We start from the raw sequence: 16,039 nt of genomic DNA on the forward strand, positions 1-16,039 counted from the left end.
GCCCATTTATCCGCACCCATTTCTGACCCTACCCGTCTGGAGGCACAGGTAGGGTCACCTGTCCATTGTTGCTTCTCTGGGAGAGCATAGGGCTGCTCTACCATCTTGGCACTGCCCTACCTTTATGTTCAACATCTTTACTTCCCCAGGAAAATGCCAAATCTGTGAGAGTAGGGTGAGATCAGGATGAACGACACACCGCAAGGAGGTGGAGTTGGAGATGACAGCCAGGGACAAATGGGAGGCCAAGAGCAGGTAAGTCAGGACTATCATTGGCTACATCAGGGGATGGGGGGAGGGCAATGCCTGGTTCCAGTTGAATCCTATGTAGTGCCTGAGCACGAAGCCCCAGCTGGGGCCCGGGATGGTGTCCAGCAACAGGTGACTGCAGCCAGCCTGCTGCCACTTCCTCCATCTGAAGGCCAGCACTGTGGACGGGCAACACAGAGTGTGACAATCCTGCTCCCGGCCCAGCTGCCCCATTGGGTGTGACTGCTGTGGCTGCCAGGCCAGGCTGCAGTTCCCATAGGCTTAAAGGCAGAGGGGATCTGGTGTTCCCTGGCTTCCTTCTCAGCTGTCCACACTCTCCCTTTCCTGCCATCTTACAGGAGGTCCTGGTCCCTCCTTCTCCTTACCAAGGCTAGAGTACTTTCATCCTCTTCCTCGGTGATGGGTCTTCCATGCAAGTGTCCAGTTAAGCTCCCTAACACACAGGCTGGATAGCGAGACCCCTGCCTTAAAACATCCCTGGCCTGCTCTTGACAGTAGGAAAAGGACCAGGTTCCTGAGCATGACGTTTTGACCCCCGCTTCCTTCCTAGCCTCATCACCTGATATCATGGGGTGCATCAACTAGTTTCTGTGTCCCTGAAAACACCAACTGTTTCCACAGTTGTGTCTTTCTGCCATTTCTTCAACTGAAAACCCCTGCATCGTTTGGATTCTTGGTTGACAGAGCAGCCAGTGCTTGAGAACCCTGGGCTGCGCTGCCCTCGCACACTGACTCCTGCACCCTTAGGGGCCACAGACCCGAGGGCCTCTGAGTAGAGAGAGGCTCTGCCCTGTTTTCAGCCTGAAGAGGCTGTTTGATGGGAGTGGGGCCCTTTTATCTCTTCTATGAAGCTTTTCGCTATCCCCTATTACCCAGCACTGCATCCTCAATGCGGCAGGGACCACTTAGCGTTTGTAATCTGCACACACAAATTTACGTCTGCCTGAGATAGCTTTGCTTTTATCCTCTTTGGGCCAAGTCTCTAAATTCTACAAAAGGCCTAGAATCTTTAGTTCCCAATGCCAGAGCCCTCTCTCAGCATGACTCCACCAGTGACCCCTGAACCACAGGTGGGATGGCAGAGCTAAACTCAGGAAGTTACCACAGCTGAAAATCCAGAGCCCAAGGCCTGCCCTAGACATTAACTTCCTTCTTGTGGGACTGAGAGAGAAGGGCACAGCCACTTACTGCAGCTGCCATGTGTCTGCCCTGGACTGAAAAGCTTTACAACCTTCCTCTATTCCACCTCCAACAATCCCTTCCAGTGTGGGAGTGGATGTTATTCTCGTTTCACAGGTAAGCTAACCGTGGCTCACAGAGGCCAGGTAAGATTGCCAAGGTCGTGCAGCCTAGGGCTTTGGATAGTTTGTTGTCCGTATGCCAAGGTGCTCACTTCTCTTGGCCAACCCAAATATCAGATGGACTGATGTTCTGTCTGCTTCCATCAAACAGCCTTAAAGCAGAGCAGAGCCCCTCTTTGCTTGGGGAAGGGGGGTCCTTAGGTCTGTGGCCCATCAGAGTGCAGGGGTCGGTGTGTGGGGGCAGCTCAGCGCAGGATGCCCAGAAAAGCTCACTGCCTGTGTGCACAGCTGCTCTGCGGCCGGCAGAGGGCGCGACAGTACCTCATCTGAAGTCTGGCTACTCAGGCCACAGCGGTCTCCAAGCCCTCTCAGTAGTACCAGCTGAGGGCTCCTGTCATTCTTTCCTTTGGAGGGCCCCCTGCTAACATTCTGAATGACTAAACCAGTTTGACTCAGTACAGAGGCCTCCACAGTCCTCTGGTGTGGGTGCAGGTGGGAGGTCAGCTTGGGAGTCCTTGACTATTCCGAGGCCCCCGTCATCCCTCTCTTCCACTTTCTCTATCTTTTCTCTTGCTTTCCCACCAATGCCCCTGCCCTCTTCTTCCCACCTCCAATTCGGGGAGCTGGGCTGGGAGTGCAAGTGACCACGGATAAGCCACTTTCTCCCATTGGTCCAGCGTTCTTGGTTGCAAAGTGCGGTTAGATCAGATATCTCCTATCCACTGGCGCTCCTGTCTCTTCCCACCCACCCCAGCCCTGTCTCTGCTCCCCTGCACGCCCTTTGGAAGGAGAGAGGCCAAAGCTGGAGAGGTGCCATTTGGCTTGGTTGGTAGCTCCAGAAAAAGGATCTGTGGAGTGGGAAGGGACTCTTAGCTTTGGTTAAAAATGCAGCTCTAGGAGCGGTCTCAGTGGGTCTCTGCTCTCCCCTCCTCCTACCCACAGGGGTGCTCCTGCAGGGAGGAGGTGGCGTCTGCTTCAAGCTTGTCTCTGGGCTTCTGTCTCCAGTCCCAGAAGAAACTGTGCAGAGCAAAACCCCGGAGCGTGAGAGTCTCCAGGCTAATTGGGGTTGTCCTCAGCCCCTGTTGATGTGAGTGTGTAAAGACACAATCAGGCACTCGGGGAAATCAGAGCCCCGGGAGCCTCCTCGGGAGGCAGCCCTCCTTGTTAGGGTGGCTGACCTTCGCCCCTTCCCTCCTTTCTGGGTCAATTCTCTTAATTCTGCAAATGACCCAGGCTTCCTTGATCCCCATCGCAGGGCCTCCGTCCCTCCCACCCCCTTGCTTGGCAGGAAGCAGGGGCGCCCCCACTGGCCTCCCCCAGCTGACCTCGCTCTGCTGCTCACTCCACTCTCATTAGGCTCACTCCCCAGGGCTTGTCTCTAGGGACCTGCCCCTGCCTGACCTCTGAACTGGGGAACGGGGCTTCTCCTAAAGCCAAAAACATTGGTTCCTGGAAGACGGTGAGGTGAGAGTCATTATCAAGGACTCCAGCATCGCTGTGGCCGGGGCCCATGTGCAGGAGGCAGGAGGCAGGGGGAGGAAGTGGGGGTGGTTGTTGCCCGAGGAGGATGGTGGCTCACCTCTGTTCAGAGGGCTGTTCCTTGGGGCATGTCTTTGTGCAAGCCTGTCTAGGGGCTCCTTCTTTTCTAATTCCCCTCCTAGGTTTTCCTGTTTAAAAAGTGTCTTAGTAACTGTGCTCAGTTTCCATCCACTTACTCATCACTGTCTTGGTTTTCGGAGGGCCTGGCTCACTCAGTCCAGCAAAGCCCACAGGCCTCGATTCACCTCCTCTACCTCTGCCTCCTCTTGTCTCCCCAGAAGGGACTCAGAGGTTCCTCTGGGGGCTCTCAGCCGCCTTACTTGGGCTGGAGAAGTGGGTGCTCTGAGCCTTACAAAAGGTCTCAGCCATGTGCATGGTGTGATGGCAGAAGCTGTGACTCCCGGGCCAACATCCAGCCACCCCACTGCAAGGCTGGCTTTTTAACCTCAGTGCCAAGAACCAATGCAGGAAGGGGTAGATTGTAGTCACTGTGCCTGAGAAGGCTCTAGGGGAGCACAAGTGGGTAGAGAGGCATTTGCTTTGAATGGCCTTGAAGGCCTGTCCCATCCCTGATTTTGAGGCTGCCACTCAGACTCCCCAGCTGGGCCCTGCCCCTGAGCACCACACAGCATTGATAGGTCCTCTGTTCTGGTCCCAGATTCCAGGTGGGAGGATGCGTCCTTTACAGGGATGATGGAACGGAAGGGAGCTCCTTGGAGCATAAACCAGCCGTGCTCTGCTCCTGTGGGAGTAGCCTCTCAATTGGCGATTTACTGTTTGTTGAACAAGCTGGGCAGGGACTTGGCAAGAAAGCACAGTCTAGAGGAAGGAAGGGGGCTTTAAGGTCAGCTCCCAGCCAAAGTCAGGCCAGGGAAGCACGGGGAAGTAAACGAAGTTCTCTAAGATTAGGCCTGGGTTCTGCTGCAGCCAGGTCTGGGTTGGAAGGCCCTGAGCAAATGCATCTGGTGGCACAGGCTCTTTGTTCTCTGTAACGGAGGAGGAAGGCCTGCCTGAGAGTGTGGGGAGTTTGCAGGGAGGGGGTGGAGGGATGGTGGTCGGTGGACGGCTCAAGCCTGAAGCCTGGACCAGGGTCTTTTCCCCAGGCCAGAAAAGCCAGGTGTGGAGGGCTAATGGTTTTCTCCCTGTAAAGAGTTCCCAGGTCTTCCTTCCGGGAAAAAGGCAGCTCAGTTCCCGCTTCCCTGCTCCAGCCAGCTTCCACACCAGAGAGGACCAGAACTGCGGAAATTCCAGGTCCTCTGGTAATTAGGGCCGGCAGGAAGTGATCCGGGGAATTACCGGGGTTGGGTGCCCCATTGAAGGCCAGGGCTTTGGAAGGGCGGCTGGCTTGTAATCTCAATTTGAGATCGGTTGATTTTGTAGTTAGTTCCAAAAAGAAAAGTCAGCTCTAATTAATCTTGGACTTTGGAGTGCATGAAAAACAGAGCCCAGAGTGCTCAGGGTGGGGGCTGGGGTCGCTTTAGTCTCCACAAGGTCTCGGATCAGAGGCCCAGATCTTAGTTTTCTTATCTTTTATGCGAATAGTCTGGATGTCCCCACTAGGATTTCATAGCTTTCAAAGAAAATGCTGTCCCCGCACTAGCAGGCTCCTGCATCTATGGCTTCCATCTGCACGGAGCACTCAGTGGGAGTGGGAACGGCATGGGCTACTCAGGTCCTACAAGAGCAGGAGGGGTGCAGGAAGGTTTCAGGAATAGCTGTCGTGGAAGGTTGGGGCAAACTGCCTCCTCCAGGCTTTACTGGAGTCCTGAAACCATTCCAACTCCCTGGGGGACTCATTTGGGTGGAGTCAGTGCCAATGGGTAAAGCACTCCACTTCCTTAATTCTTTGGCAAGAGCAACACACCAAGTACACCCCGTTCTCTGCCGCGGACTCTGCAGACACTGCTCCCAGAGAGCCTGGAGGCTCAGAGAAAGACCTGAATCCAGCCTTCTCTTACAAGAACGAAAACAGCTCAACTGCTACATCCTTTCCTTCCATTCATGGAGGGGTCTGGGGGAAGGTCTACTGGAAATCACCATGGCGTCCCTAAGGGTTGCTAAGAGGCAGATAGTAAAGTCATTAGAGCAAGGCTTTGGGATCACACAGACCTGGCTTCTCTATTTCCTAGCTGTGGACCTTGGGGAAAATGGTCTCTGTGAACCTCAGTATGCTGGTCCATAAGTTGGGAATTGAGTGAAACCTACCTCACAGGGTCATTACAAGGATTCAATAAGTTCATGCATGCAAAGTGCCTAGTACATAGCCTGGCTTGTTGAAGAGGCCAGTAAGGTAGTTACAATTGCACGAGTTATCATTCTACAGAAATGTGTCCACCACACGGGCCCTTGCTCTGGCTGGCAGATCAGAATCCTCATGCCCTTTGGCTGAAGGATTGAGAAGGGGCAAGGAGAAGGGCCAGCACGGCCACAGAATGAAGGCTGAGATGGCCGGGTGGATGGGCTTCTGTCCCCGTGCCCTTCCCCAGCCCTCTAGCCATCTCATCAGAGGGCCCATCCCATCTCCTCCCCAGGGCATCCCTGTTTCTGGAGAGCCCCATTGGCCTCCAGGAGGGGTAGCGGCAGTTGCAAGCAGCTCTAGCTTGAAGCCCTCATGTTCCTCCTCTGGTCTGAAACCCACAGCCTGAAAGAGGGGAATGTGTGTTTCAGCCATGGTCCTTCATGCAAACCCTGAGGCTTAACATCCAGACCACCACAGACATCAAACGCGCCCCCAAAGTGAGACAAACAGACCAGCTCTGATGTACTTAGAGATAAGCGCTCACCAGGTTTTGTGATCCACATACAATCTGACAATACTCGTCAATCCTCTTGACAGAGAGCCAAGGTTGTAATGTTTTAAACACGCTTTGCATCTTGCAACGTATTTAAAGTAGATCAGTGTCATAAATTTGGATCAAATAGATACCACATGGGTGCACAACAATACTCACAGTGTCTAGGCGGGAGGGTTGGCCCCGACTGGGGCATGGGGGCAGCACAGGGGCCACTGACCACACTGGGCTTTTATCTCAAGGAACTGGTGGAGAAGCCTGCCTTGTGGGTCTGGCTGGCCTTTGAGAGGATGCCAGGCCCAGTCCAGCTGCTGGGGGTGGTGGTGGACATTAGCAAACTTCATAGGCTGAGAGGCTATGGTGTCAGAAAGGTGTCCGTCCCTCCAAGTGGGTCAGATCTCTGGGGTGAAGCAAGGAAGCTCATGTTGGGGGCCCATCAGCTACCCCACAGGTCCCGCTCACATCCTGACCTCAAGAGGCAGTCACATGCCCCCTGTCTCAGCTTGGCATCCCCAGCTGCTGGCACTGTTCCTCCCCAGGGTAGTGAGGGAGGGCAAACTCATCTTCCCAGTCTCTGAGACCAAGCCACCCTTCATGTTAGTGCCTCCTCCCTGGGCCTTACTCCAAGCAGAGAGCACAGCATGGAGGAAAGAATTAAAGTGAGGACTGATGGGCAAAAGAAGGGAGGTGGGGGAACATTCCTCCACATCCCAGAGAAACCATTAGTAGGCGGAGGTTGGGAGGGTTGGTCTGTGCAGTTAGCTTAGCCTGGGGTGAGTCCCCTGAGCAGACATTTAACTTCTGCACCAGGGTGCAAAGACAGACTGGCCACAAGGCTTGGACTGATGAGGCCTGGTTTCTAATTCCAGAATGGCTGTTTACCAGCTGTGCAACCTTGGGCAAAGTATTAACCTCTCTCATTTATACAATCAGGATAATGATTGTATCCTGTAACCACTGAGCCATGGTAAGAACTGAGTAAGTTTGAAAAAATGAACTTTCTAAAGTAGAGATGTGAAATATTGCTGCACTGCCCAAAGATGAAAAGTCGCTTCATCTCAAGATTCAGAGGGGAACAAACTTCTGCCTGACCATGGTGATCACTGGCGTCAAGACATTTGCCATCCCGGTGAGGCTGGGGCAATGGGAGAGGCACTTGTAGCCTCCCAAGGAATGACCTCAAGTCCTTGGTGACGGGCCATCTGCTGCTGGTCATAGTTCCCAGTGCCAGCCCTCTGTCCTTTGGTGGACTTGGAGGCAGTGGAGAGTTGGTGGCAAGATAAGAGTCCCAGCAGATAAAGGCCAGCACAGAGGAAAGGGTGCCCAGACCAGCCATGGGCTGTTGGCTTTGCAAGGCTAGTGGCTCCAGTGGCACCTACTGAAAAGACTCAGTGATAGGCTGGGAGAGGTGGAGGCAATGGGAACCTTCCAGTGACCCAGAGAGGTGGTGATGGGGCATGATGGCCTCACAGCCCCTCCAGATTCCATGAGAAGAGGCCACTGGAGAAAAGCAGAGAGGGTGGTTTGGCAGAGAAAGAAGGGTTGGGAGGCAAGAGTCCAGCACGAAGGGGAAGGGTCTTCTCCTCAGTGCCTCGTGAGACCTAGGAGTGGGGATGCTTCTGACAAGCCCTGGATGTGGACGGAGAAAAGGCGTGGACGAAGGTTCAAGGAGACAGAGCCTCCTCTCAAGGTCAGGGCACAAGGCTCAGAGCGGCTCCTCTCTTAAGGGTATGGAGCCGACTCTGTCTCCATGAAGCTATGACTTCCCTGAGCTGGAAGGGATTTTAATCCAGTCTCCCAGCTGATGCAGAGACTTCTCTAAACACATCCTGGACCAGTCATTATCTAGCCTCTAACTGAACACCTCTGGTGACCAGAACTCCCTCCCACCTTCCCAAGGCATCTGGCGATTAGAAAGCTCCCTCTTCTGGAGCTGGAATTGCCCTTCTCGTAGAGTTTATTTATTGGCACTTGCTCTACTTCTAGTCATGCAAAAGAAGTATGATCCTTCTTCCGCACAAGAGCAGGGAGGCTCTGAGCAAATCTCCCACGTCCTGGGGACAGGAAGTGCTCCCCCATCAGCAGGGCTACGCTGGTCTTCTCTGCAAATTCAATGTAGCCTGGGTTAAATGTTTCTTCCTACAATTTGAGTCTAGGATCGCCACTCTCCCGGGACAGGCCCTCTAGCATCAGGACACCCTAACCCCAAGCAGAGGATTCTCCGTACTCAGGACAGCAGACCCCATGCCCCTTTCTGGATGAATCAGTCTTGCAGTTTGCAGCAGAATGCAGACACCTGTCATGGTATAATGCCAGCCAAGGGCATCGCCGTGATGCCTGGAGACCCTCTGCTGCCCTGCAACTCCTTCACAACTCTTTCAAGCAAGAGCTGGCCTGGCTGCTAATGAAAAACCGACCCCGCGTTGCACCAGGAGGCAGTAAATTTTATGAGTCTGTGTGAGTGGATAGAGGCAACTGCGGGGGCTGATTTCCACTTCCTGATACAATACAAATGTCTTAGTTTATGTAGAACTAATTAAAGATCTCTCAGGTCTTGCCATTTCATTCACCAGGCACCCATAAAGCCATGTGGTTATGGCAACCTCCTGACTGCAGCGTGCGAGGAATGTGCTTTGCAGGGAGTGATTCTTCCCCTTCCAACATTTCTGCCCCTCTCCTGCTGCTGCCTTTCCTTCCTGCCTCTTTTCTCCTCTTGGAAGGCTCTAGCAGCTTCCCAGCCAGGGTCTGGAGGGCAGGGTTGTGCTCTTTACAGCAGGTGGTACCATGGGAAGGACCCAGACCTGGAACTGAACTCCTGCTCTGCCACTTATGAGCCAGGAGACTTTGGACAAGCTCCAGTGCTGTAGTTTGAATGTGTCCCCTATAACTCTTGTGTTGGAAACTTAATCCCCAGTGCAACAGTGTTGAGAGGTGGGACCTTTAGGAGGTGATTAGATTATGACAGTTCTGTCCTCGTGAATAAATTAATGTTGCTGTCGTGGGAGTGGGAGTTATCACGGGTTAGTTATTGTGGGAGTGAATTAGTTATTGTAAGAGTGGGTTATTGTGGGAGTGGATTAGTTATCGTGGGAGTGGGTTTGTCATTGCAGGAGTGGGCTAGTTATCATGGGAGTGGTTTAGTTATTGTGAGAGTGGGTTAGTTATTGTGGGAGTGGGTTGGTTATCATGGAAGTGGGTTAGTTATTGTGGGAGTGGGTTGGTTATCATGGAATTGGGTTAGTTATTGTGGGAGTGGGTTGGTTATCATGGAATTGGGTTAGTTATTGTGGGAGTGGGTTAGTTATTGTGGAAGTGGGTTAGTTATTATGGGAGTGGGTTGGTTATCATGGAAATGGGTTAGTTATTGTGGGAGAGGGTTAGTTATCATGGAAGTGGGTTAGTTATTGTGGGAGTGGGTTAGTTATCGTGGAAGTGGGTTAGTTATTGTGGGAGTGGGTTAGTTATCATGGAAGTGGGTTAGTTATTGTGGAAGTGGGTTAGTTATTATGGGAGTGGGTTGGTTATCATGGACATGGGTTAGTTATTGTGGGAGAGGGTTAGTTATCTTGGAAGTGGGTTAGTTATTGTGGGAGTGGGTATGTGATTGCGAGAGTGGGCTTGTTGTAAAAGCAAGCCCAGCCTTCTCTTGCTCGTATTCTCTCGCCCTCTCCTGCCCTTCTACTGTCCACCACGGGATGACACAACAAGAAGGTCCTCACCAGATATGGGCTCCTTGACCGTGGGCTTCCCAGCCTCCACAATGGTAAGAAATAAGTTTCTTGTCTTTATAAATTACCCAGTCTGTGGTGTTCTGTTATAGCAACATTAAATGGACCAAGACACACAGTTTTCTCATTTTTAAAATAGGAGAATAGTCATACCAGCCTCACAGAGTGCTTTTAGGGCTAAAAATAATGCAGTTTGTGTTGAAAGACAGTGCCTGGACCATAGTATGTGTTCAGTAAGTAGTGACTACCATAACATTATTATTGCTATTATAGTTGTTGTAATGACTGCTTCTGGGTCTTTGCTCAAATTGTTTACCTATCTAAAATATTGTTTCCATTCATATTTTCTGGTTGAAGGCCAAAGTGGTAGATTAAAAATGGCCACAACCGGGCGTGTTGGCTCACGCCTGTAATCCCAGCATTTTGGGAGGCTGAGGTGGGCGGATCACAAGGTCAAGAGATTGAGACCATCCTGGCCAACATGGTGAAACCCCGTCTCTACCAAAAATACAAAATTTAATTGGGCGTGGTGGTACGCACCCGTAGTCCCAGCTACTCAGGAGGCTGAGGCAGGAGAATCACTTGAACCTGGGAGGCAGGTTTTGCAGTGAGCTGAGATCGCGCCACTGCACTCCAACCTGGTGACAGAGTGAGACTCTGTCTCAAAAAACAAAAAACATAAAACAAAAAAACAAGGCCACAAATGCTTTCTACTCCTCCAATGAAGAAGTAGAGCCTAAGACTCTTCCCACACCAATAAGACATTAGAAAATGTGATACAAGCAGATATGTGACAAGTCTTTTTGCACTGGGACCTGCCCATTTTGAATGCTGTCCTGGATCTGCTGTGCTGTAAGGAAGTCTGTCTAGCTTCCTGGAGGATAAGAGGCCATGTGGAGAACAGGGGCCCCCAGCCCACAGCCAGCATTGACCACCAGACATGTGAATGGTGCCATCTCGTCCCCTCCCACCCTTCTATCTGTCATTTGGTGTGACTGCATGAGTGAGCCCAGGTGAGAATAGCAGAATTCCCAGACTGTCAAGCCACAGAATTGTGACAGAGAGTCAGTAAACTTGGAATGGTTTGTTATGCGGCAATAGATAACTGATACATCCACCCATTCATCAAGGTTGAGTTCTCAGGCTGTCTTCTCCCAGAATATTTCCCAAACTTCTCTCAATCTGAAATTTGTCTCTTTACCTCCTTTAATCACGCCATGCCTTGTGACAGTAGCACTTAATAAAGTCTGCCTTCACTGGGGTTATTTGTGCAGGAGTGCTTCTGACTCTCTGGCCCGTGAGAGCTGGACCCCTTCATGTCCTACATCCTTGCTCAGCACAGAAAGAACTCTGCCTAGCTGGATCCCAGTAATCTGGCTCCCACTTATCAGGCCCTCCAGGGGCCAGTGAGAACCTGGCCTGCCTCTGTACAGGCACAGCCATCTAGGTTGGAAGGGAGAGACCCTCTTGGGTCTGAGGTCCAGTAGGCCACTGCTTTGTCCAAAGTCCTGCCCCACTTGGATCCTTCTCCTCCGTCTTACCTTCCGGCCATGGTAGCCCTGGATCCCTGGGTCTCCCTGGGGAAATAAAGAGAAGGCCATTAAAGAGGTTTTCCCACTGCCAAACTTTGACTTGTGCCGTTCCCCACGCAATACCATCTCTCTTCCTCTCAATGACTCCAAGCCCCACTGCCCCTTCAACACTCATCTCCAGGTTTCCTAGGAGCAACAGCTCTTAGCTTCCTCTGAGGCCAACATAGATTGTTCTACTCTTGAGAACCAGCTCCACTTTGCAGAGGCTGAGGAATGGTGGGAAGAGTCACTTGGGTAGGGACCCAGGAGACCTGATTCCACTGAACATGGACAAGCCACTTTCCCCCAGGGCTCTCAGCTTCTGCATGTATAAAATAGTTGGGCACAATTAGTGCTTGGCATCTTCTTGTCCCCAGAGCCCCAGGGCCCCCAGCTTCAAAGGGAGAGCCTGTTTGACATTGTGGGCTTCTGGGTGAGGGTTCTCTGGAGACTGGATGACCCTAGAGGTCTCTTTCCATTCTGACTCCTTATAAAACACTATTTTATTTGGATATTGTGACGGTGTTCTGGGCATGAGCTTAGAGTTTCCAGCTAGACACTATGCTCCTCAGATGGTGGACTGTGCCTTCAATGCAGGCCCGTAGCACTTGCTTCATTGGCCTGGGCACACAAGAAGTGAAATTCTTGTTGGAATCAAATTAGTTCGTAAGAGGAGGGTGGTGTTTTGGAAGTGGGTCAAGCTTGATCCATCTCTCAGCTGAGATCCCTCTCTGCTCCTGCCTCAGTCAGGGAATTCTCCCACCTGTTCAACACATCACCCAGAAGGACACTCACCTTTGGTCCAGGAGGCCCAGGTAAGCCCTGTGAAAGAAAAAAAAAAAAAAAAAAAAGGTGAGTAGAGCTGGTTTCCACTGGTAAATGGTTGGGGCTAGCCATACTTACAGTGGACCCTAGGGGCAGAGTAGCCCCCAGTAGCTATGGCAAGAGAATAGGCATGCTAGCCAACAGCGGTAGCGGACCCCAGAAAGGGCTCTGAAACCTGCTGAGGGCACGTGGGGATAACAGGCTTATGTCCCTCTTTGCAGCCATGTGGGCGCCGTGGGCAACTCTGCTGTGCTCGCCCATGGAAAGTAGGTCAGCGGCATCATGCTAAATTGACAGTGTGGTTTGGTCCAGATCCTCATTCACCCACCTCCTAATTGGAACCCCTCCCTAGAAAGCTGGCCTTGCCCAGCAGAGCCTTGGTTTTGCCCTTGGTCCTGCCTGCCGGCGGAGGAGCCCTCTGTCTCCTTCTGCCCAGGGTGCTGTGGGCATGGCAGCTGGCCACAGTGAGGTGGTGTGAGTCGAGGGAGAGGCCAGGGAAGGCTGGCTCCACCGCAGCCTTGGGTGTAGGTGTGGACAGCAAATGTGGGGCTGGAGAAAGCCATGATGCCTGAGTCTGGTCTGTTGCAATTGGTTTAAGAAACATGCTCTCTGGTTTTCTTTTTTTGGTTGTTGTTGTTGTTATAAACAATCTAATAAAGAAAACCACATGGCTTGGGTTCAGTGAGTGACAGCCCAAAGTGTTAGCAGGGGGGTGGGTGGAAAGGGCAGTGGTCGGCAAAAAGTGAATTCTGAGCGCTTTTTGGTTTTCTTGCCTTAGTTTGGTTCCATTTCCTAAGTTTCCCTTCCTTTCAGGTTTTCCCATCTGAAAACTGGTAGAAATAAGACTAATCCCCCTCTGTGGGGTGCTGGGGAGAAATTGTGGAAAAATTAAAAATTCATTGTAGGGGTCAAGCGTTGCAGGGGTCATTGTGCTGGCCTTCCCAGCCAAGGTGGGTGCCCTGTTCGGCCATAGCTATGGCCCAGCCCAGGGAGACCCTATAACAAGCTTCGAGATTGAAAGCTGGGCAGCCAAGGGGCCCAGACATGCAACCAGGCCATCTAGAATGTGGCCGTACACACGGAGTGCTATTTGTTGGGGACATCTGGCCTCTGGGATTCCACCTCTGGGACTCTATTCCAGCAAAACTATCAGAGATGCGCACAAACATTATGTTTCTTTGTCTATGTTCCATTCTTTTCACAATGAATTTATGGTGCTTTTGTCATAAGAAGGAAAAACAGGTTTTGTTTTGGTTTTTCTACCACATGGGAAAAACATTATTTAAAAAGCATTTTGCCCTTTACCTGCCTCTCCAATAACATTAGTCTTATGGGTGGGAGGAAGACCCGTTTTCTCTGAAGTCCAGGTATCCACTGAATTATTCTGTCCTGGGGCTTTGTTGTATAAATTGGGCTGAGAAAGAGTGGAATCTTAGCCAGGGCTTGAACATGGCTGACTTGGTGACCACTGGGCTTGACCTGTCACTTGAATGTGGTCCAGCCTGGAGGGGTGCCAGTTGGCCTCTCTGGAGTCCTCCAGGCAGTGGCCCTGCAGGCCCGGCAGGCTTGATGCATCCTCAGGCTTGGCACAGGGCTCTTGGCTGACTGGGCTTTCAGCTCAGCTGGCAGGTGGCCCAGCAGTGTGAAACCTGCACACACCCCTGGAAGTCTTGTTCATTGGGGTGCCAGGTAGTTGGATGACCCCTCGCTACCTCCTTCAAAACCCACTGCCCCTGACTCAGGTTTTCCTAAGGGGCTCAGGGATAGCCATCAGAAGTGCCCTTGGGAATTCTCTTTCCAAATTCCTCTCTGCTGGGGCTGGGAACGGGGCAGGTCGTTGGCGGTCTCCTCCCTGGAAGGCAGCGGGCATGGCCCAGGCTGTGTTTCAGAGCCAGAGTGCAACGGGTGGTGAGTGTGCTGGGGATGAATAGCCCCTTGCATGGTTCACCCACATCCAATGGCCCTGCCAAGGCATTTCTGCTTTTTGTAGGGGACCCACTGCCTATTCAAGGTTTGGAGGTTTCCAGAGAGTTCTTGGGACAAGTCTTGAAGGAGAGAGGAAGGGAATACTTACGGGTGGCCCCACGGGCCCTGGCAGTCCTGGGTGCCCCAGAGGTCCACTTGGTCCAGGGGGGCCTGGGGGCCCTGGTGGACCTTGGATGCTGGCTTGGCTCTGTTCACCCTGAGGTTCATGGAAACAAATGTTAGAGGGAAGGCCCCCAGAGCTGCAGAGCGGCCCCCACCCTCAGGCCATGCACCCGGTGAAGGCCTGCTGTGATTTCTGCTGGGAAGGCAGTGGTGGTGGGGGGAGGGGTGGCATGTTGGTGATGATGCTGTGGTAGTGGTGATGACATGCAGCGGCTGGTGGCAGTGAGAAGAACGCCAAGATGTTAGATCCCTGAAGGTGGGGCTTCCAAAGAGGACTGGCTGTGGAGAGACACTCTGTGGGGGCAGAAGCAGAGGAGCGAGTGGGAGACAGCCCCTGGCCCAACCAAAGGCCTGCTCCCAGCCTGGCCAGATAGCCTGAATCTTCAGTTTGGGCCTGCCTGTGTCACCATCCCTGTGTGGCGAGGCACAGGTCCCCCTAAGCCCCAGCCTCTCAGCCGTAGAATGGAAACAATAGCCCCCGTTTCCTGTCTCAGCTTTTTGCTGTCTTTGACTGTCTGACCCAGAGGATCAAATGGGATCCTTAGGTCAAAGCCCAGGGAATTTTGTTTGGCTCACTAAACAACGGAGCAAGAGACTTTACGTACAAAATTTGAATTGGTGGCTTCTGATGAAACACTGGGAACCCTGGCTGTGCTGGGCCCACATTCCTACCTCCAAGGAGTGGCTGCCCGTTAAGTGGGGCCTGAGTTCTCTGGCTGCTTTTGTCCTCTCCCTCCTAGCCCTTCTCACACACAGCCTGCTTCTGTTACTTAGGTGATCTGCCTGGCCTCGGAGGGCAGTTGAGCCTGCAATCTTTGGTTTCATTGAAAGAGTTTAGAAGTTGTGTGGAAATGCTTTATGCTATGTGGGGAGGCTGTTCTGAGCCCAGCCTTCCCACCATACCTGTCCCCAGGATGGACTGTGAGCCCAGGGAGGTAGGGATAGCATCATGATCCCCTCCTCCAGGAGGAGGAGACGGCCTAGTGCACGTGACCCAGATCTCAGGGCTGGGGCAACACAAAGTCATCTTAGATCTAAACCAACCCTGGCTCCTTGGTTTGTTATTTTCTAAATGACCTCTCTGGGATCAATCTGGGCTTAGCTCTTGTGAGGAGGGGCCCATCCCTGCAGATGGGCTGAAGCAGAACCTCCTGGCAGGTGTGGGAGCTCCAGGGTAGAGGCTGGGGGATGCAGGCGGCAGAGTTCCAGGCCGGCCCACCTTTCTCAGAGGATCTCAGCAAGCCCCTGTGACACACCGGGACTCCTGCTTCCCCATGTGAGGAAGGCAGCTGATGACGCTTGCTGCAAACTCTAGAGGGAAGTGGTGGTCCTAAATAGGAGAGCACAACCTGGGAATGAGAAACGTAAACTTTCAGCAAGACCTGCTTGCACCATCTTTTGACTGGAAAACCTGTGGGCGGATGGCATCTCGCAGTGTCACTCTGGGGCCTGGGCCCTATCCTGCCACACCCTCTGAGAAGCCACTTTAGGGCTCAGGGTGTCCATGGCAGAGGAGGCAGGTGCTGAAATCACTTTGGCGGCTGCCGTGACTGCAGGTCCCCCACCCAGCTGCATGTTGGTTGTTGATAAGTCTCAGGTGTCAGTGTTTCTTTTGAACCGAGAAAGGCTTCACTAAGCCTCAGGCCTTAAGAGGGGACCAGTGCAGCCTCCTTTTCAACCACATTAAATCTGGTTCCGCTGCTTGGGTCCCAGAACCTCCTCGGAATCCTGTACTTTGTGTGTTTATATTTTTCATGGGTTTTCTACATTCACAAGATGGGGGAAGCTTAGTCTCAAGAAAACTCCTGAGGTCCTTTCTGACTGTGAAATTCTAGAATCTTCACAACGTCAGAAGTCTTATGTTA

At 52.4% G+C, this 16,039-nt stretch overlaps 1 protein-coding gene across 1 annotated transcript in view; it reads right to left on the minus strand.

Moving 5' to 3' along the window:
* COL13A1 (collagen type XIII alpha 1 chain) overlaps window positions 1–16,039 on the minus strand; it is a 92,512-nt gene that overhangs the window by 43,252 nt on the left and 33,221 nt on the right. Inside the window, exons 13-15 of the mRNA XM_028826552.2 lie at window positions 14,101–14,208; window positions 11,997–12,023; window positions 11,172–11,207 (exon numbers count right to left, since the gene is read on the minus strand). Coding sequence (XP_028682385.2) covers window positions 11,172–11,207; window positions 11,997–12,023; window positions 14,101–14,208 — 171 coding nt within the window. The remainder of the gene's footprint in view (window positions 1–11,171; window positions 11,208–11,996; window positions 12,024–14,100; window positions 14,209–16,039) is intronic.

Source organism: Macaca mulatta, chromosome 9, assembly GCF_049350105.2.
Source record: "Macaca mulatta isolate MMU2019108-1 chromosome 9, T2T-MMU8v2.0, whole genome shotgun sequence".
Taxonomy (NCBI): domain Eukaryota; kingdom Metazoa; phylum Chordata; class Mammalia; order Primates; family Cercopithecidae; genus Macaca; species Macaca mulatta.